The sequence below is a fragment of the Manis pentadactyla genome, chromosome X (assembly GCF_030020395.1).
Source record: "Manis pentadactyla isolate mManPen7 chromosome X, mManPen7.hap1, whole genome shotgun sequence".
Taxonomy (NCBI): domain Eukaryota; kingdom Metazoa; phylum Chordata; class Mammalia; order Pholidota; family Manidae; genus Manis; species Manis pentadactyla.
In genome coordinates, this window is record NC_080038.1 from 12,677,287 (window position 1) to 12,698,865 (window position 21,579).

General features: G+C 46.7%; 1 protein-coding gene across 1 annotated transcript in view; it reads left to right on the forward strand.

The window, feature by feature from the left end:
* The window catches only part of NHS (NHS actin remodeling regulator), a 327,678-nt gene that overhangs the window by 260,480 nt on the left and 45,619 nt on the right, over window positions 1-21,579 (forward strand). Inside the window, exon 2 of the mRNA XM_057495960.1 lies at window positions 19,870-20,022. Coding sequence (XP_057351943.1) covers window positions 19,870-20,022 — 153 coding nt within the window. The remainder of the gene's footprint in view (window positions 1-19,869; window positions 20,023-21,579) is intronic.

Here is a 21,579-nt window from a genome sequence, read left to right on the forward strand (position 1 = left end):
TGAGTTGTTAAATGTATTAACACTGTAGACTGTAGTAGGCAAAGGACCAAAGATATCACTTGAGGTGGGACTTGAAAAGAAAGGACTTAGGCAGACAAGGAAGGGTCCTGGGGAAAGAGTGGTGTGAAAAAAAGACATTGGAGTGGACTCTCCAATGGGTGGCTTGTTGGACATGGGTTATGCAAGTCCAGTTGAAAGAGAAGCTTTGGGTAAAGGACAAATGGAAAGTGATGTCAGAAAGGTAGCTCAGAGCTGGATCAATGCCAAATGGAAGAGCTTGGGCCTTCCACAAGCAATGAAAAACCCATGGATGATTTTCAAAGAGGGGCATGACCTACAGAAACGGTCCTTCGAGATGACTGACTTGGGATGATGGGCTGGTAGGAAGGAGAGAGTAATGGTAAAAGCAGTTCTTTCAGAATTGATGCAGTATGCCAGAGTGAGCACTGCCTCAATGAGAAGCAGCTGGTAAAGAATGAAGCTGGGAAGAGTGAAATGCTTGAAGTTTTCTAAAGGTAAAGGCCTCTGAATATTTATTTCTGTGCACACAACAGTATGCACCTAGTACACACTTACCACACTATTATTATTGTCTCTGCTCCCATATCCACCTTCTCAGTAGTCCTCCAGGTCCTCCAGGGGGAGAACCTAAGGTTTATTCATGCTAAAGTACTAGTGGCTAGCATGTAGTAGAGATTTAATACCAAGGCAATGAATGACATCAGAAAGAACAAATGAGTGAATGAATGAATGAACAGGCAGAAGAAAGGAAAATCGAATTAGGATAGGCTCCATTATGTTATGGTAACATGTAAACCAACAAAGCTCAGTGCTTTAATGCAATAGAAGTTCTATTTCTTCCGCACACGAAGTCTGATGTAAACCTAGGACATGTAGCCCCCAAGCAATGGAAGAAAAGCAAGAAGCAAGGTTCTTGGGAAGTGTTTTAAGGACCAAGCCTAGAAGTGGTGTACATCCTTCTGCCCACATCCCACTGGCTAGTAGCTTACGCTCTGTCGTCGGGCCCCAATCTGACCATATAGGAAGCTGGAAAGCATAAATGCACATGGACATTGGGTTAGCACTAAGGACAGGGAGGAGTAAAAGGGAGCCTTAGTAACTCTTTGTTACTGCTTCCATCCTGGAAGAAACCTAAGCCCTAGAGATACTAAGTGGCTTACAGACCAGTTCTGCCAGCAGAGGTCCGTCTCTTTGCCTGCCTTTTAGGCCTGATAGCTCTTAGCTCGGGGCTTGCATATTACTGACTACTTTGGAGATGGCAGCTCCTCCAGAAAGAGCTGTAATCAGAAGGAAGCGCTAATAGACTCCACTGCCGGGCACCTGGTAGCTGCAGCCGGCAGCACAAACGGAGGGAGGCCCGGTGTAGTCAGGGCAAGAGGTTTTGATGATGGGCCTCCCAGGAGGCAGCAAAGCAGTGTTGCTCTGGAGGCCTCTGTGCTGAGCTCATGCCGGCTGCCTACAGAGAACTGCACATCCTCTGTGATCTGGAGTCTCTGGTTCAGAATCAAAGTAGCCACCTGGGCAGAGCCCAGAATACTTGGCGAGGGCGCAGCGGGTGTAGGCATGGCTACCGGGCTGTGGTGCCATCATCAGGGTGTGGGGGAGCCTTGCCAGCTGCAGGCGGGTGAGTGGGACGTGCTGCCCTCCCTGGGCCGGGCTGTGCGGGCGCTGATGGGCTTTCAGCTGGCGTGAGGGTCAGCGCTGATGAAGGGGAGCCAGTGGGTTCTCAGGATACACTGCTGCTGCTGCAGCTGCTGCTGGCTGTGCAAGTGGAGAAAATGATGTCTCCCATCTTATAAAGAAATTTTGGGGGGGAGCGCCACTGCCATGAGCGTGCTGCTTTCCCCTGGGGGCTGCTTCCCTAAGCGGGCGAGGACGGTCTCCCTGCTCCTCTGCAACAAGTCAGGGGCTGGTGCGTTTAAATAGACAGCAACAGAAAATGCAAATAAAATTGCAGAACTCTCAGAAAATGAGAAGTGAACCTATTGGAGGAAATAGTGAAAGGATTAAAGGACAAATGTTAACTACCAAATGGGGAGAGTCTGAAAGCCATGTCTGAGACCCTGTCCCCCACTCATTCTGTTCCTGCACTCTGACTTCGCTGCTCCTCGCTCAAACATGATCCCACCTAGGGGCCTTTGCTCCTGCTACTCTCTGCTTGGAATTCCCTTACTGCACATTTTCACTTAGCTCCCTCCTTCACCACATCAGGTACCTGCTCAGATGTCACCTTTGAGAGAAGCCTTCCTGAAGACCCAGTTTAGTGTGGGTTCCCCCAGAGGTAGACCCTGACACAAGGACTGGAGTACACATGGTTTATCTGAGCAGGGAGCCAGGTGATAGTATAGGAGAGTGGAGAAGAGCAGGGAACAAATCTCGCAAAGATGGGCTCGCAAGCAGTCAGTCACCGTGGGGTCAGCTGGAGCTCCCGCCTGCTGGGGAACTCCGGGAGAGGGGACGACCACGCTACTGAGCTAACTTAGCCTCAGAGGACAGCAGCCGGCATTGCCGAGGGCTGTTCCTGGGAGCACGAGTTCTCCAGTACTTCTTGCTTGTGAGCCAGACATACTTGCGTTGCCAAAAAAATGTCACCTCCAGGCAGAGATTCTCAGGGGGGTCACAGAAGTGGCCTTTGGAATGCCTAGCTGCATGCTAAGGAGCTGCTGGCAAGGCACAGAGCTTATCTGCTACAGCACCCTCTCTAGGGCAGTGACCTCATCCCTCTTTATCCTCTTCCCCTGCTTTCTTACTTCTTTGCAGAACTTAGGCCACCTGCCATTGTATCTGTAAGTTTGTCACCTGTCTCTCCCACTGGACAGCAGGCTCCAGGAGGACAGAGACCTCATGTGTCTCACGCAGCCTCAAGTAGATGCTCAGTAATTATTTGTTGAATGAGTGAATATTCAAAGATGGAAACTTCTGTTGACATCGTTGTTATCCTCGGCATGTGAATGTGTGGGAGAAGCAGGGCAGAAATAAGTTGCAGGAACAAAGATCAACATGAGGGGCCACGGCAGGTGCATGGTTAATATTTGCAGAGTGACCAATGTCATTGTTTTCTGTGTTTTGTGTTTTTTAATAGATAAAGAGTGAACACCAGAGAATGACTAGTCACTCCAATTTCTTGGTCTGATTTTTCTGCAGCCTCAAGGATTTCATTCTTATGACAGCACTGATAGCTATTGCTTTTGCCCCATATACCAAATGGAAAAAAACACCATAACAGGAGTCTATGGGCTGGGAAATGTAATATATCCAAGAAGGGCAGGCGAGTTTTGGTCTATTAGAGGAACCAGGCCCTCGCCAAGGATGATGGGAAGGAGTGTGAAGGGGTCAGAGAAAGGAAGTGATGGAGAAAATGCAGTCCAGGGAAGCAGGAGGCAAAGAAGGGCCTAACGATCTCAGAGTCCTCACTACCAGTTGAATATTCAAGTGGGTTTTTCTTAATTTTTGAGATGAGACTTTTGGGGTCAATCCAAATAAACACAACTTGCTCCAAAGCCCCAAACGTATAATTGTTATTAATAAATCCTGATAGTCCCCCAGTTCAGACTCTAAATAGTCTTCTCCAGGCCACTGGCTTGAATTCACCTCAGGGGGCAGAACTTCCAGAGTTTGTTACCCCTGAAAGGGCGGTTTGCTTGGATAGCCCCTGGATCCTGCCCTCTGTGGATTTGCAGAAAACCCTACCACAGAGGACACTGGTATTTCTGCAGTGGGCTTCAGCCAGTATCCAGTACCTAAGAAGGCCCTGGGAGGGCGCAGTGCAAGCTGACACGGTGGGGAGAGAGATCGGAATCTGCGCACCTCCGTGGGTCGCTTCTGGGTCTTGTTTTGGAAAGAAGAAATCTTTACCTGGGTGAATAAAAGGCAAATCAATGTTGTGCTTAACAAAGCTATTGGTTTGACAGCCTTTAAAATAAAGGTTTTTTTTTTAAAAGAGAACACTGGCTGAAACTCATTCTTAAAGAAAATGAGATTCTCAAGTTATGTTTAGGTGCTAGTTGCCTTCTCTCCAATATTGTCACCTCCTCCTAAAACATTGTTGCCCTAATTTTTAATTCCCTGCAGAAATGACAGAAAGGGCCCAAAACAGCCTACTGAAAGGGAGCCCTCCCACATCTACACAGGACTGAATCTATATCTTTGATTGAATTCACTGGCAACTTTTGGGCAACAGCCCATTTAGAAACTGGTTTATGGGTTGTGTGAGTATAATGAAATACTAAATGGTTCTCGTTTATCACTGGAATGATCAGGTTATCCAGCTGTTTTTGCCATGGGTAAAATTCTGTCAAAAATGCCTCTTCCTGAGGTTGATCTGTTGTTAGAGCAAGCAAGGTGACCCGATGAGTGACTTGGACCATTGCTTGGGCTCAGAACAGGTCTCGAGGCTGATGTCATTGACTCATGCCATTTGATTTGCAGGTTGGTGGCTTCTGTGTTGTAACCTCAGTTCCTATTGCAGTATGGGTCTGAGGCTATACAAGAAAAACAACAATAAAAGAATTTCTTTACTTTTCAAGGTTACGGTAGAGCCATTTCTTTCCTAATCTTGCTCTTTTGCCAAATTGGTTTAGTCTTGAAATCTCTGACCAGTGAGGCTCTGCAATGTGATTCTCAAAGAAAGTTGACATCTGGGCTGGGCAGGCACTAGAAGGCAAGCCGTGGTGGGTTGAGTGACTTGCTCTGTGGGCACGAGAAGGCTTCTCAGCAGGAGCTGCCGCAGGTGCTCCTGGTGCCCTCCATCAGCTGAGGACAGGCTCTGAAGCCCAATGGGGTACAGTGTCTCAACTGACTGGGTGCTCACAGCTTTCACTGGGTACGTGACTTAGGGAGGTGTGTGTCAGGGCAAAGAGTAACTCCACCCACCTGTAGGCTCCTAAAAATAATTCAGAGGTAGAGTTTGGGAAGAAAGAACAAAGGAGGGGGGAAATAAGCCAGTACGTAGCAGAGTAGGAGGAAATCAGAGTCCTACTGAGTGTCCCCTCACACACCTTCCTTATTTCTGTGGCTGCCCCGAAGCAGCCTGTAATTCAGCCTGACTTCAGTGTGTCTGGTTTTTAATGGGGAAGCTTTTGTTAATGCTGACTGCAAACTGAGGGGGCGGCTTTAGAGATGTTTTCTGAAGAGCAAAAGCTTTGCGGACTATTTCTATAGCATATCAGTATATTTAACAACATTAAATAACCTTATTTGGTCATGCAGCAAGCATTTATTGAGCATCTACTATGTGCCTAATGCTGTGCTTCATGCTGAGACGTAGAGAAGAAATCATCTTTGTCCTGGCAAAGTATGTAGTCTGACAGGGAAATAAGCGATGGCAACAACGGTGTATGGCTCATACTGCCGGAGTGACCCAGGCCCTGCCAATTCAGAGACGATCATACTTTGGGGAAGGATTGAGATAAGGATTGTATTTGTGGTAGTTGGGAAAAGCACATTTTCTAAGCAAAGAGAAAAGGTGAACACACTGATACCCCTACCTAAAAGTACAAATGACTTAAAGGGCCATAAAGCACTCACTGACCTGATACCAGCAGTGAAAGCAAAATCTCATGTTAATGAGCAGGTGAGATATTAGAGTACTCGGCTAAGAAGGGCAAGCCTCAGACTGTGCTGTTGCTGTCTGAGTTGAGGGGATGGGACGTACAGGGAGGAAAAGGGAACTAAATGTGCAAAGGTAAATGGTAATATGATAAGAACCATGTCCTAGGCCAAGAAGGGCCAAATAAATAGCCATGGCAGTCACATAGTGACTTCAGTGAATTAGTGTAATGTCAGCTGCTGTAACAACTAACCCCCAGTATCTCAGTGGCTTCATTAAATTCAGATTATTCCTGAGTTGCATAATACCCAAAATTGGTTTGTCTTCATTGGAGGGTAGGTTCTCTCCTAGCCGGAGTCCAAGGATCCAGGTTCCTTCTATCTTATGAGTCTATGATCTTCAGCATGTGGTTTTTAAGGTCTCAAGAACATGAAGGAGAATGTGTGGGGTGTTTTTGTGGGCTGTGCTGGAAGTGGCACAAATCACTTCTGATCACATTCTTTTGCTAGACCTTAACTCATGGTCATACCCAACTGCAAGGGAAGCTGGGAAATGTAGTCTAGCTGTGTGCCCAGGAAGAAGAGGAAATAACTTTGGTAACCAGCTAGGCCAGACTTCTAGAGAAAGAGGTCATTCCAGTAGAGGTCAGCTCAATATGGACAGGGACCCTTTCTCTCTTCCTTACCTTGGTATCTCTGATGCCTAGTTGAGAATCTAAGGCCTTCCTGGTCATTGGGTCTCCACTATCATTTCCTCCATGCCATACCTCTCACTAGTCTTGCTCTCTCTCACATCCCCCTGTTCTATTTCATCAGAGTGCTAATTACTACTTGATACATCCTTCCTTATCAATTGATTTACTTGCTAGCCTTCTTCTTACCTGGATATAAGCAACATAAGGGCAAGAATTGTGTTTGCCTTGTCCACCACTGTATTCCAGTACCTAGCACAGTTCCTAACACATGGAAGGTCCTTAATTACTCATTGTTCAATGAATGAATGAACCAGCTGGGCCCTGGGGGTCTTGAATGGCTTCATGGAAGAGGTGCAACTTGAAGTATATATTGAGTAGAATTTATCTTGGAGAAAAAAGATCAGGAAAAGAAATGAGGCAGATTGAAAGGAGACAGAAAGGGCCACAAGAGATATAGTTCAAACCATTTATGGAGTTGAGCCATATTCAACCCACAAACTTGAGCTCCTACAACATATAGGTCAGTGTTCAAGACCATTGCTTAGCTAGAGGATGCAAAAAAATACACAAGAAAGCCCATCTCTATCCTCAAACAGCTGGTCTTGAGCTCTGCTTTGGGGACAACTAAGACATTCCCCATTATGTAGCAGGTTCCTCATCCTGGCCACGTGGGCTCTCCACTGAACTACTTCATTCTTCCTTCCCAGGATGACCATAGTCTTCCCTCATGGTTTTCTGCTCCTGTGCAGGACAGTGGTATGGGTTAGAAAGTGGGGTAGCAAGGTAGAAAGTGGTGTGGGGCTTTGGAATCAGATGTGCTCCTTCAGGTCCTGACTCTAGCATTTATAATGTTTTGGGCCCTTGGGCAAGTTTCTTAACCTTTCTGCATCTACTCAGTAAATTGGAGATAATTAAATGTGCTTCCTGGGTTTACTGTGGGAACCAAATGGTATTCCCTGTATTAGGAGCCTAACCCAGCACAAGGTTCCTGCACATGCTCACTAAGTGGTATTGTCTTCCTCCACAGTGACCCCTAAACTGCCTGCTCTCTTCACATGCCTCCTACCCCAGCAGCAGTGAACTCCTCCTGGGGCTCACACTGACAGACTCCTTTCCAACCTTCACACTGGATTACCTCATAGGAAATTGCCAGAAAGCTTTGTTACCCCAAAATGGAAATTTCATATGGTTCTCTTCCAGCATTTTCCAGCATACCTGCTAATCCTACCCATCAACCTTCCCCCCACTTCAAAGTTACCTCTTCCCTGTACCCCTTCCCAAACCAGAGAGCATTCCTCTTGAACCTGTTTGGCATGCTGTGCCTCTCCCAGGGTACACACTTGATCCCACCCTGAGTTATCGTCTAATTTGTCTGCTGCAGCCACCAGGTTATAAACTCCTAAGGGCACTGATGGCATCTCTTTCTCCTTAAGGTACATCTGCACAGTACCTTGAACTTAATAAGAGGTGATAGATTCTATTTTCCAGAACCAAGTGTGCTTAGACAGGGATTCTGGTCCCCCCCACTCAGAGGGACCAGGGCCAAGCTCTGCTGGTGAGCCTTGGGACCATGCCAACCAGCAGTGGGGCCTGAGGCCCTTGCTCTCCAGTGACCCTCTAGAATCAGCTGCCTGTTGTAACTTCTCACTCTCTTCTCTCACCTCTGCCTGCCTCCTCAGAAAATCAACCTGAGAAGGGAAACATGACAGAAATGCCTTAAACCTGGGAGGGGGAAATAGGGTGTCAGTTATGTGTTTTGAAAGATTCTTGGGTTTTTGAATCCTCATTTGCTTATTTAAGAGCTGTAAAGTTGAACTGTATGAAATCAACAATATCCAACTCTTTTGACCTGCAAAGATGTCAATTTTGTATAAGGCAGCTTAGCATGGTTCACAGTCATTCATAGGTGAAGTGGTCTGATCCCAGTGTGTGGTCCCCTCAGCTAAATCCTTGATAGATTCCCCAGGGAGGTTACTCATAGCCTTTGGTGGGGGCGTGGCCTTCCGTAGAGTCCGCCATTGCTTATGGAGTTTCTATCATAGGCTCTGCAGTCAAAAACGGCTAGTTCATTTCCGTTTTCCCTACAGGTGCCAACATATGTGTTTGATCTCTGGGATAAATGCCAAAACCTCCAGGCTTGAGCTGTCAAGTCTTCTGGAGATCAGAAGCTCTCATCATCACCACATGGGCTTCTCTGTGCTCTGTTACTCAACAGAGCCAGTCCATCCCCTCCAAGGGCCAGTGGCACAGTTCCTAAGAGGCCAGGAGGGAAGGGAAGAAACCCCTAGTTTCCTAAATACTGCAACACATGCAGCAGATGAGCGTGAAGGGCACAAAGTCTTCTATGTTTTTCTCAAATCAGCTATAAATTAAAAATGCAGAAACTTTAGATGGATTTTAGTTATTTATAAATTAGATCCACCTGAATGGGGCATCCAGGAATCTCCCTTAGTTTTCTCATTTTAAGTACCCAAAGGAATATACAGGACCTTAAAATCATTGTATTCAACCCCTTCAATCATTTCATGGGACTTTTAAACAAAGTTCTCCATTTCTAGTAGAAAAAATCCTAAAGATAAAGGAAAAAAAAGAGAAATCTAAAATTGAATTCAGTTGTCTTATTGTACTCATTTTGAGACTATTCAAATAAGAAATTATGCCACTGTCATTAAGAATCAAGATTTTCAGCCTAAGAGAATAGAGATCAATTATAAAATCAAGGAAGGTAAATTATCAGCTGTAATCTCAGATTTGAATTGGAAAGAGTGGTTTGACCTCATGATTTATTGTCACCTTCTGAAACTTATATATTTTCTAGTTCAGTCTAGTGAAGAAGCCTAGACAGAGTCAGTGACAGCCCAGCAACAATGAATACCTCTGATACGCAGCATGTATCTCTAAATGTGTTCTCTCTGAGAAGAACTAAGGCTTCTTGGAGAGAGGGCTGATTCCAGATCTCGGGCAGCAAATGTGCAAGATGCACCTGGGACTCCTATCATGCCTGAAAACTGGACAGAGGAGGAAACAGAGCTTGAGAGGCCCAGTCACCTACTCAGTGCCACACAGGAGCCAGGGCCCTGGGAATAACCAGGGTGCCTGGTCCAAGCCCCTGCAGAAGGCAGTCTCCTCTCAGGTAGGCCTTCAGGCCACAGCCCTCCCAGCTAATGTTCCAACCAGAATCAGAGCTCTCTGACCACGGTTCCTCCCTGCCACACTTAGGGGATTTTGACAACAAATCCATTTTAAGCTACTTTGGAATTGGAGAACTTTTAACATTAGCCAGCTGCACAATCAAGGCATCCCAAATTTGAAATGCACATGCTTATGTGCTGGGAAGGTTACATCCTTAAAACCTCCAAGACTATTGGTGGCCTGCCCATATTCCCTTACCCTTGTCACTTCAGTGCACAGCTGCTTGACTTACACCTCCCAGGACCTGCATTTCTTTGCATGAGGGCTTCCTCTGGCCAGGGAGACTGCTTTTCTAGAAGTACCAGAGGAATATTGCTCTGGCGCCTATGCAGTCCTCAACCAATGACTGACAGGAGGTGGTAGATAAATATCCCAACTCCCTCAACTCTAAAATGTGTGTTCTGCCCTGGCTCCCAGCAGGATCCAGCCCCAGTTACCCACAGTGCTAGCATGCTCATGAACATGCCCTTTATTGGCTTCTTCCCTTTCCCTTTCTCACTTCCCTCTGTCCCCTACAGGTAGTTTCCCAGCATTACCTCCTAAATAAACTACTTGTACCTGAACTTTTGTCTCAGTGCCTGTCCTGGGGAAACCCAAACTCTTTTCATTCTCTGAGCCTGTCTCCCATGAACATAGGGAAAGAGCCACTGTCCATGGAGAGTGGGCCTCCCTCAGTATCACTGCAGACTAGCTAGACTCTGGCTAATTGAGTCACAGAGAACACCTTATTCTGACTCCAGATTCAATATATCATGCGTTAAGTGTTCCCCACCTGTGTAGCTCATGCTGTATCTTTTGTAGAGAGCACAGAACTCATTATAAATGTCTAGGCTTTGGGGGTGGAAAGGTCCTTGGAAAAGAACTCCTTCTGGCTTGCAGGCTCATGTATTTTTAGCTTCTTTGTTGGGCCAATAAAGGGCATCACTTCTCCTCTACCTACGAATATACTAATTAGCAAATAATAATTCTAAGTAAGTGCAGTGAAGGTGGTATGTGGGGCCTTTTGCGAGTACTTTTAAATGTTCCATTGTCACTGATGATCTCTAAATAAATTTTAAGAGACTAACCTCTGTGTAGGAAAAGAGTCGTATTAGCATATGTAACTGGGTGTCACGTGCCATTTACTGTACTGCTTGAGAATTTAACCAAGCCAAAGGTGTCTGTCCAAGAGGACCAGAGAGGCTCTGTGCACCATATTAGCAAGCCAACGCTTTCCTCTTACATCCAGTGGCTGTGTGCAGTGTCTTCTGAATAGAAAGGTGATTTGTCACATGCTTTTTCTAACCTGCCTTTCCCACTTCGGCTCCACTTTCTTCCCTGGAATGTCAGATGCCTGCGCTCATGACATCGCATCTGTAGTTTGAGCAGGAGTGAAGGGACTCTAAAACATCATATCCACCTTTTTGAGTAGAGTTCCTTCTTTCCTCTCCATTTTCCCGCTTTCAAGGAGTTGACAGTATCAAAGGATGGTACGCATGGTCTTCCCTATAGCCAACCTCACTGGGTTCTTTGTAAATAATAAACACATATTGGTGACATTCAGCCTTTCCTGAGTCTTGGACTTCTTTGGCTATTCATTTAGCTTTCCTGAAACATCACGTTCCTTATTTCAGGTCATCAGTATCATTTTTTCTATACTTTAACCGGTTTGTGAACTTCTAAAACTGCCAGTGTCTCTTTAAGGGGTGCAGGGCTGATGAAGCAAGGGTTGAACCAAGCTCCTGCTCCTCCCTCTCTGATTTAAGATCAGGCATGCAAGCCTTGCAAACCGGCACAAACACATCATGACTTGGTAATGGGCTGGTCATTTTCTGTCCGGGTTGCTGGAAATCAAGCGCTTGGCCACCGTGTAAAAGTATGATGGCCCAGCTGGTAAAGGTGACCTTGGGCTTGATCTAATTATTAGACTGAACTTTGGACATAATGTTTCTAGAGCAAAACAGTTGAATATCACTAATTTAATATTGTTCAGCCTAGTACCTATCTTGTTGCCTTGGTCTCTCTTTAAACTAGTGCTACTCAGTGTGTGCTCTGCTGACTGGCAGCATCAGCATCTCCAGGGCACTTGCTCTTTGCTGCCCGGGGTAAAGTGCTTCTAGAATCCTAAAATAAAAATGACCGGTTTCTTAGAGAACAGGTGAGAATGCGGTTTTGGTTTTGGTTTGAAGGACAGCCTGACTGATATGAGAGGAAGCGAACAGCAAGCGAGGGAGATGAAGGGCACAGCAGCGAGGCTGTACATTGGCATTGGAGGAGCAAGTTGCCAAGGGAAGTACAGGGACCCAAGGTCAGGAGACGTGAGGTCTGTTTTTGCCTCTGCCAAAAATCAGCTCTGTGATCTTGGGTCAGATCTTTGAACCTTGACTTCTTCATCAGTACATGAGAGGAGTGGCTTAAACAGTAGCTTTCAGTGTGTGGACTGCTCCCTGGAGCAGGACACACATTTTCACCAGCATACATACACAGATAGACATATACACACGCACACACGTGTGACAGAACCAGTAGCCTCACAAACCAGTACTTACTGCATGCACTGCAGTTTGGTATTTTCTATTTCATTGTTTTAAAAATGCTAGTCCTGACCTGCTAAATGGATTTCACGATCCACTAATGGGTCATGCCCTGTGGTTTGAAAAAAACACCGAAGTCTGTAATTTCCAAGGTCCCTTCCAGCAGTAGAAGCCAGTGACTGTTAGATGCCTGAAGGAATTTTCTTAAAACAGTAGCTGAGCTGTGACAGATGGCTACGTGCTTACATTCTGGAGGAAGTGCATGGTGTAGAACATGGCAGCAGAATGACCCGAAGATAAACAAGTAAATTACAAACCGCTTCCAAGGCGAATGTGTGGTGCTGCAGCTCTGACAGCAGCTCGGAGAATTAGGGTCTCCAAGTCGTTACACTGAATGCTGCCCAAACCTTCCAGTACCAGAGCCTGGGGACATCTGACCTCTCGGGGAGGTCACAGGCTCCCTGGTTGTAGGCAGCCTTCTTTCCAGTTTCCAGATTGTAAGACCACCTCCCTCCAACCCAAAGAATGAGCTCTACTGGTCTCATCTTGTTTACACTTCACTCACCTAGAAGACAGGAAAACAAGAGAAGAGGAAAAAAGAAACATGGACAAGAACAAACTTTCCTCTTTTGAACTTGGACCCCAATCCTGGCCTCTCAGTCCTCTTTTGTTCCCAATCCAGGAAAGAGAACTAATATTTAGTGAGCACTGACATGGCAAAGATGTGAGCGTTTCACTGGATCCTTAGAAGCACTCTATGACGGCTCTAGGGTTCCCACTTTACAGACGCAGGTGCAGGGACCCCAAGAGCTCAGCAACTTGTTCTGGACCCACTGCTGCTGTGATGGACCCCCATCTTTCCACCCCAGAGCCCAGGGTCGCTCCCCCAGTGCATTCTGCTATAGTTTGAATACAGAATCCTCTGGGTAGATGAGGCAGCCCCACTTAATTTTGGTCACTGGTAGAAAGCGGAGACCTCAGTGGAGCAGCACAGGACTCAGAGAGCAGAAGAGTCCAAGCCCTTGTTTGTGAACATGGGGGAACTTCTCCTGGGAAGGTTTAGCGACTTGCACAAGGGCACAGAACAGGGAAAAGAACCCAGGCTTCTAGTGGTCTCTCCATACGATGTCAAACATTAAAACAACAATAATGTAGCAGTAACAACTAAGCAATACCCCTAGTGTGAAGCATCATTTTGTTTTAGAGCTTGGGGAAATAATCCTATGGGAAAACAAAATTGTTCTAGATCATTTTAGTATATAAATAAATACACAGGCATGTTCTATCTGTGGATGCTGACATGTTTCAGGACACTGGAACTTGTCAGGGAGCCTGGATTTTTCTGATGCTGAGTGGTCCACACTGGATGCTTTGTCCACAGTGAGGAACAAGTCTACTTACTGTGGTTCTACAGAAAAGGAAGCCCAGCAGGGACCAGGAGCCCGGCTCTGGCATTGGGCTGCTCCACAGGCAGGAGGCTTGGTGCCCCCTACCCTGCCTGCTCCTCCACGCTGCCAAGCACAGTGGGCAAGGGGCTGGTTGCCAAGGACTGAATGGCAGGCAGGGGTGAACGGTTTCACGTGGTGGAATCCCCTCTAGCTCCCTAACAGATCTGAGAACTCAGGCAGCAGCAGAAAAGACTCGGGGTAGATTTCTGTTTTGCTTACCAAGCTGATGACTGCTGATGACTGGCTTCTGCCTAGCAGGGTCCCTGGGAGCAAACCGGCAGTGTAACTGTGACACTGACAATGTCAGATGCTCATTAATACATTAACGGGCTAACACACTCCCCGCTGCTTTCTGTCACAGGGCATCAGAATGGATGGTTTGTGGAGAGATGTGTTCCTGGCAAGAAAGCTGTGTGATGGGGGAGGGGGGAGGGTGTGATGGGTGGAAGGGCAGGAAGAAAGGGTAGTGAGGTGTATTTGGGTAGTTCGTCCTGTGGGCACTCTAAGAACATATTTAGAAATCTATAAGGAAATTCTAGTCCAAGTCACTTTGCACATTTTTCTGAAATGTTCACCATATGTAGCATTCAAACTCTGATTTCAGCTGTCGCCTTCCCCCTTCTAAATTCAGGAGAGGCTGCCAGGAGGAAAGAGTAGCATGGGCAGATAGCCAGAGGCAGAGGTGGAGACTTGACAGAGAGCCTCCCCAGGAAGGGAGGCCAAGAGTAAGCATGCATGCTCCTCCTAGGGCTAAGAAGGCTGTAAGGAGCCAGATGTTCGTGAGGCCAGGAAGGGCAGCCCTGACCAAGTGCCAGCCCCAGCAGGGCAAGGGGAGAGGGGGCCGGAGAGGGTGGGGCAAGATGATACTTGCCCCTGATTTTGACCCCTTCCAACAGCTCCTAAGCCCAGCCCTTCTCCTGTCCTTAGGAATGGGCCCAGCCTTTCTGACAGAGGAATGGCCACTGGTTTTCCTCAACTTCCAAGTCGACTCATTTCAGATGAACCCAGTGACCATATCATGAATCAAGGTTTAGACAATTCCATTATCTCCAGAGTTCGACAGGGGAATGAACTAAGTTCAATCTATAAAGCCTTTTCACTGCCCCGAGGACATTTCCTACAACGGCATTTTCTTCCAACAGTTTGATACTGTTATCTATAGTGTTGTTTGTATTTCTGGAATATGACAAATCTGCTGGGCACTTTCTGAAAGATGTGCTCACTTCTTGGTTACTCCTAATGCTACAGATGATACCAAGAGAAACAGTTCTGAATCCTTTCTTTTGATTTTGAGAAGCACTAGACACTTTTTAGTTGGCGGACAGCCCAGTCCATCTCCTACTCATCCCGCAAACAGCCTTAGTTTAGGCAAAACTGATTTCAATGTTGGTTTGGGAAAGCACAGCAGCTTGGAAGCCAGAGATGGTCTCTAATCCCAGATCCTTCACTTGCCAGGTATGTGACCTTGGAAATTTACTTACTTTCTCTGGCCTTCTGTTTCCTTAACTGTAAAATGGGAGTGATACTTTCATCTTTGGGTTGTGTGAAGATACCGTGAATATAATGCACCTGGCTTTGCATGTGGTACATGAGGCTGGAGCTCTCTGCAAGGGCCTTCAGCCTTGGACAGGAGAAATAATTCATCCACATAACCTTTTTCCTGCTGTAGGTTAAAAATGACACATATAGCCCTATTTCCCATTGTAACCCATGCCATTATCTGTCCCTTCCCTGGGGAGCAGTAACAAGGGAGGAGAGGACAAGTACTAGGCAGGGCAAGCAGCTGACTCTCAGGAGGCAGATAAAATAGTGAGATGATGGATTAGTTTTCTGTTATTGCATAACAAAGTATCACAAATTCAGCAGCTTAAAACAATACCCATTTATTATCTTGCGACTTCCATGGGTCAGGAGTCTGGGCACGGGTTAACTGGGCCCTCCGCTCAGGGTCCCACTGGGCTGCAACAGGGTTTTGGTTGGGGCTGAGTTCTTATCTGAGGCCTGGGGGCCTCTTCCAAGCTCACTGGTTGTTGGCCAAACTTAGTTCCCTGAGGTTGTAGGACTGAGGCCCTCAGCTCAGTTACTCGCCACACGGCCTTCTCTACGGTGTGACCGTTTGCCTCTCCAGAGCTAACAGGAGAGTGTTTCTGCTGCTGCTTGTCTCTTTTTAAGGGCTTACCTGTTTAGGCTAGATACACTGAGGATAGTTATGTCCCTTTCAGTTAACTCAGAGTCCGCTGAGTAAGGATCTTAAAATCTGTATTGCCATGTAATATAATTCAGAGTTGCTGCCTATGCTCAAGAGGAGGGGACTATACCAGGTATGTACACAAGAGTGCAGGAATCCTGGGGGCTAGCCTGGAATTCTGCCTATCACAGAAGGGCTCCTGGATGTGCCCAAATAAGCAGAGGAGAAACCTTTTTGCTTCTTGCTTCTTGCTTTTCTCATTATCATGAGAACAAACATCACTGGGAGTACTAACCCTGCTCTCCCGTGGCTGGGCCATGATGAAACTGTTAAACAGGGACAAAAAGGAGTGAATCAAAGATGTGGGACAGCCTCACAATGGCCATGGTGCCACCAGCTTATGAGTGAGTGGACTCAGCTTTCATTGAACTGTTACTTAGGAATAGGAATAGATTTTTTTTAAGAAGGAAAATGGGATAGTTTTCCTTGGAAGAGTTTCATTAGTGCCTGTATGTCTGCCTCCGGGAGACACGTAGGACTAGTTAATGCTTCATGACCACAGGACAAAACTCAAAGCCAAGAGATTAAAGATTCTTCCTTCCCCTCCTGTCTAAGAGATAAACACTATTGGGGCAAGTGATGAGGGAAATGTTCACCTGCTAATGCGTGGCAGAAATACGTTACAGCTTCTCAGCAGATAAAGGAAAAGACTTCGGCTGGGGAGAGGTGAGGATTCCTAGCCCTGAAGGCTGTCATTGTGAGAGCCCGTTCCTCCCAGGAACCATCCATTACGCGGCTATCTGTGCTGGAAGTCATGTGTTAGTTTTTGCATCTGCGCATGCACAGTCTTGAGCAGCAGGAGGAGTTGAACAGCCCAGAAAGCCAGCGCTGGCTTGCCCAGTGGGTACAGAATGCGTTGAGGGCATCAGCAAAGCAGTGACACCAAAAAAATTCTTTTTTCAAATAACTTGATGTTTAATATTTAATAATAAGGAAAGAGAATTTTGCGAAACCTTACATGTGTTTTATGGCATGCTAACTCGTTATCCTTTAATTTGGGATTACCTACTGTAGAAAGGTGGAGGTGGAGGAGTGGGGACTGTAATCTTTTCAGTGTTGAGGGCCTTTAGAATCTAGAGGTCTTAGACCATCCCTAGGGAGTCGCATAACACGAAGGAGGAGTCGGCCAGAGGTGACATCTCCCAACCTATTGCTTCTAGACAGAATTGCATCTGAACCATCTATGCCCCAAACCAGAGAACAGATGCTCCATGAGGACAAGGGCTCTTGTATTTTTTGTTGTGTGCTGTATCCCAGCACCTAGCACCGTGCCTGGTACATAATAGCTACTTGGAGAACATTCCATGGGTAGATAGATGTTTCTTCCCTTTTCAGCAGTCTCTTCCCTTTCATCATGGTGCCTATCTCCCTTCACTCCCAGAAGATCCCAAGGCGGCATCAGATAGCATTTCATGTTTCTCAGAGTTGCATAATGATAAAAAATAATCTGGGGCCACTTTCCAAATATACAGATTACCAGTCCTCTCTGTGGGAAATTCTGGTTCAGGAAGTCTAGGTTGGAGCCCAGGAATCTGTGTTTTTGACAAACACTTCTGATGAGTCTTTTTTTCAGATCAGCACTGAGATAAACATTAGGAGCTCAGCCCTTCCCCACACAAAGACTGAGGAGCCATGGCCACTTGACCTTGTTTCTGAGGGCCTATCTGAGGTTAATACCCTGAGCAGACTGTGGTCAGTGGTGCCGAGGGAATGAGGGGCTGTAAGGGGCTTCTGGTCTATCCCTAAGTCACCTGGACCCAGCCTGGCTCCTGCCTTCCTGAAGGGATGGGCCTGGCAGAGGAGGTGCTCAGAAGCCCCTCTGCTCTGAGACTAACCACTGAATTTCTTATCCCTTTTTTCCACCAGGCCAGCTTTGTGTTCTATCCCTTCTCTCAGCTGTCAGATGAATTTACACCCACTTCTGTTGGGTTTGGTAATGGCCTCTGCTGTGTTGGGTGGGAGTTGACCTCTGCATCCAGGGAAAGGCTGACTTTTTAGTCGATCCTGGTCACTGAACCAGAGCATTCCTCTGAGGGTGGCTAAATAAAGCCTCTGTCTTCAGTGCCCCCTCCTACTCTACACAAGAGAAACGAAGCTCGGATCCAGATATGACCCGCTCTTTCTACTTCAAGGCCTCCCACAGCTCATCTGGTACTTGAAGAGGCTGGCTTCTTCCTTGGTGATTCCTCTTAGACTTTCTTGGCCCCAGGATTCAGTGACCTCTGACTGGTTTGCACAACATTTATGGTTTCCAAGGAGAGGGGTGAAGGTATCGAGTAACTCAAGAAAGCAAAGTTGCTGCCTTAATTCTTGGTACCGTATACCTCCCCCTAAAAATACTCTTCCCTTCCCAGGAATATAGTCCTGAGATCTCTAACCATTGGGCTAGAATTCTTGGAGATTACATGCCAAAGAGGAATAAATCTAGGTCAAAGGGAGCAACTGCTCTGTAGCTGAAGGTGAGAGAATATAATAGACTATTTATGATTATGGTCTCCAACACAATAGCCAACTACAGCGTTTTAAATGTAAATTTATTTAAATTTTTAAAATTTAAAGGTGCTTAAATTTAAATTTATTTAATTTTTTTTAAATTTAAAGGTGCTTAAATTTAAATTTATTTAAATTTTTTAAAATTTAAAGGTGCTTGATAGCCAGTGTGGCTAGTGGCTACCACATTGGATAGCACAGCTAATAAAACGTTTCATCGCCACAGAAATTTGAATCCGAAAGCAGTATTTTAGAGGGAATGGCATCGTCCCTTTGGCCCTGTCCATGTGATGTTTCTTTAGCAGCTTTGGAAATACGTCTTTGTCTCTATTGGTGGTCCTTGTGGTTACGATGCATTATTCTAGGAAAAAACACTACTAAAGATTGCCTTAGAAAGCAAAACCAAAATAAAAAATAACTGCCATAAATGCAGCACTGAGAGTGGGGGAGGGGGTCCATTACCCAAAGGTTGCATTCACCCAGTTTCCTTTCTTCTATTCCCCCCTACAAAACTGGCCTCCCTTCTTTTTCATTTGCCTCTCTGCCTCATCTGTTGAGTATCTTGTTCTGTGTAAGGCTTCTCAGACCAAGTGAAATGGTAGACCAGACTTCAAAAAGAACATATCAGAGAAGAACCAAAAGCCTGCTCTGGGCACAGGAATGACCAGTTGGGCAGAATGCCCCCAAATTGCACACTGGGAAAAAGAGGAAAAGAAGCCAAAGGAGGCAATGAGACTGGGAAGGACAGGGGCTTCCTGGGCCCAGGACGGGAGTCTGGTCTGGATAGCCAACCGGGTCCCCTCTTGCCATTCCTGAGGCTGCCCACTGCCCAGGTGCTCAGGAGTTCCTCTGTGAAGTAATTTCCTGATCGGACTCCTGCTTAGTAATAGTCCGTCCACAGGAATTCATCTGTGACTGGCCAGTGCTCTCCATCCTAGGCTCAGGGTGAACCTGAAGGAGGTGCACTGGGTGAAATGCCCTGCTGGCCTCCCTCCCCGGTCTCTTGGATGCGCTGCAAGGACTGGGCCCCTCTTCTCACCAGCACCATCTGTGGTTCCCTCCCTGAACTGCCGGCAGCCCTGCAGTGGGTTCATGCCTGGGCTGTCCCCCTGGGGACTTGGGGAAGCCAAGTAATGCTTTGAAAGGTGGCAGGCAATGGGGTTGGTGGGCAGACGGCAGGGTAAGGTTAAATATGAGGGTCAGGGGCTACGTGTCCCAGAAAGCAGGGCAAGGGTGGGGCGGAGTTCAGGCAGGCCTCAGGGGCAGGTTGGCACAACTATAGCTCGGAGACCCTGCAGCCAGAAGACTGGAATTTTTGACTCATTCCTATGGCTTTTCTCTGCCTTCTTGGCAGGACAACACCCCACCACCACCATCACCCCGACCCAAGCATGGCTGGCCAGGGCCTTGTCAGGTTGATGGGCACCTGAGTTAAAGAGAGTGCAAAGTGCAGGTGTGGAGAAGGAGTTAGCTGGTCACAGGCAGGTGGTTGGTGTCCTGGGGTCTCCCATCCCTTAGCTTGGGGGCACAGGTTGTCCGTATCCGGATTGTAAACTTCAAACCTTCCAGCCTTGAGTGAGTTCCTAATGTGGAAGCAGTAGTCTGGGCTCCACTCCACCAGCCTCCACCCCGTCGCCTCCCTGCCGCAGAGTCAGCCAAACGCACAACTGCAAGCTACAGACTTATAACGCCCCCTTTCCTTCTCTGTCTCACAGCCGTCTCCAACTTGGACATCGAGAGTAAGCTGAGCGTGTACTACCGCGCCCCGTGGCTGCAGCAGAGAAACATCTTCCTCCCGGCCACGAGGCCGCCCTGCGTGGAGGAGCTACACCGCCACGCCCGACAGAGCCTGCAGGCCCTGCGCAGAGGTGACTGACCCCGTGCTTGGGGGCTTTTCAGGGAGGGAACTTGGAGCTTGTCCCATCCTGGGGTTGTTCTCTGTTGCATCAGCCCGACACCTCCCCTCGTTATAGCGAGTACTTTGAAACAATCCCTTTTCTACCCTGTAGTGAAACTGCTGGTAATATGACCTGCTTATACACATAATTTAAAATAGCATTATGGTCTGAATATGATCGTAAAGAGAATTTAAAAGGGAAATCATTTAGAATAACAGTAGTATTTGCAATTCCAGATGCTTGGGCACAACTGCACAAGAAGACACAATGAAGCAATCAGATATTTGTACCTATCAAAAGTAGGCTTGGATTAACAAAAGATAATCTAAAGCCATCCTGACCAAAAAATATAGGGAAATGAAGGGGTCGAGGGGCAGGAGGACACAGCCATAAACTGGTGCATTCAGTAGGATAAACATGAGCAAAAAAACCACCCTTTGGAATATAATTAAGAGAATTAGTTTGGCTCTGAAATAGGTTCTAGGCTTTTCCCTTACAAGAAATTGTGGTGGGACACTTGTAGGGCCTGGGGCACTGTTTCATTGTTCAGGGCCACCTGTGCATCATAGGATGACTGTCATCCTTGGTTTCTGTCCCATCACTGAACACCCAGAATCCCCAGGGGGCTTCTCTGCTCCTGAGAACCAGTGATCTGATAGCTTGTACAGCAGAGCACATGGAGGCCTAGAGTGGTGGAGAAGCCTGTTTAGGGTCACACACAACCGGTTAGGTGCAGTGCTAGGGCCCAGACCCCAGCCAGAGCTGGAGCTCTTTCCCCCCTCACCATCCACTGTGCCCTAGGGAAGTCAGTATTTCTCTTTCTCTCACAGTCTTCAGAAAGCCAGAGATAGCCACATAGTGGTCAAGGTAGAAGATACCACCTTTTCTTACACTCATTACTTTTCAGTGCCTTAAGTCCATTCTAATTAAGAGGAGGAGATTAGAAACTGCCATCATTCTTTTAGAGCCCCCTAAATTGGGTCCCCGAAGTTGGCATGCCAGCTTTATTCAGGCTTTAGATTTTTGCTGTGGAGACAGATGGTGTCTTTACAGTCAATGTCTTTGTTCCAAACTCCCTATGCTCCTTTAAGGAATGGTATTTTGTGAAGGTATTAAAATTCAAACAATATATTTTCATATCCCTATCAAGATAGAGAAATAAAATGACAGATGTTTTCAGCTTATTTCCTTTCACCTGTGCACTGCGTCTTCCTTTCCTCTGACCTCTAGTTTTTTCACCCTTTAATGAAGAAAGCCAACCTAATGCAATTTTATCTAAAACCTCCCCTTGGTTCTTAGTGACAGATACAGGAACACATAATGACTATGAAGAGTGGTGACCAGTATCCTCTAGAAGTACGCCTGGTGTCTTAACTATTCACGTTGATTTTATAGTTCACTAAAAAGTTCTTTGCCAAATTTTAGTGCAGGTCCCCTTCCAGAACTCTTCCTTAAGGCTTGGGCCCCTCCTTTACAGCCTGGATTGGGTGCCCTTCCCATAATATCCTGTGCATCTTCCCATTGTGC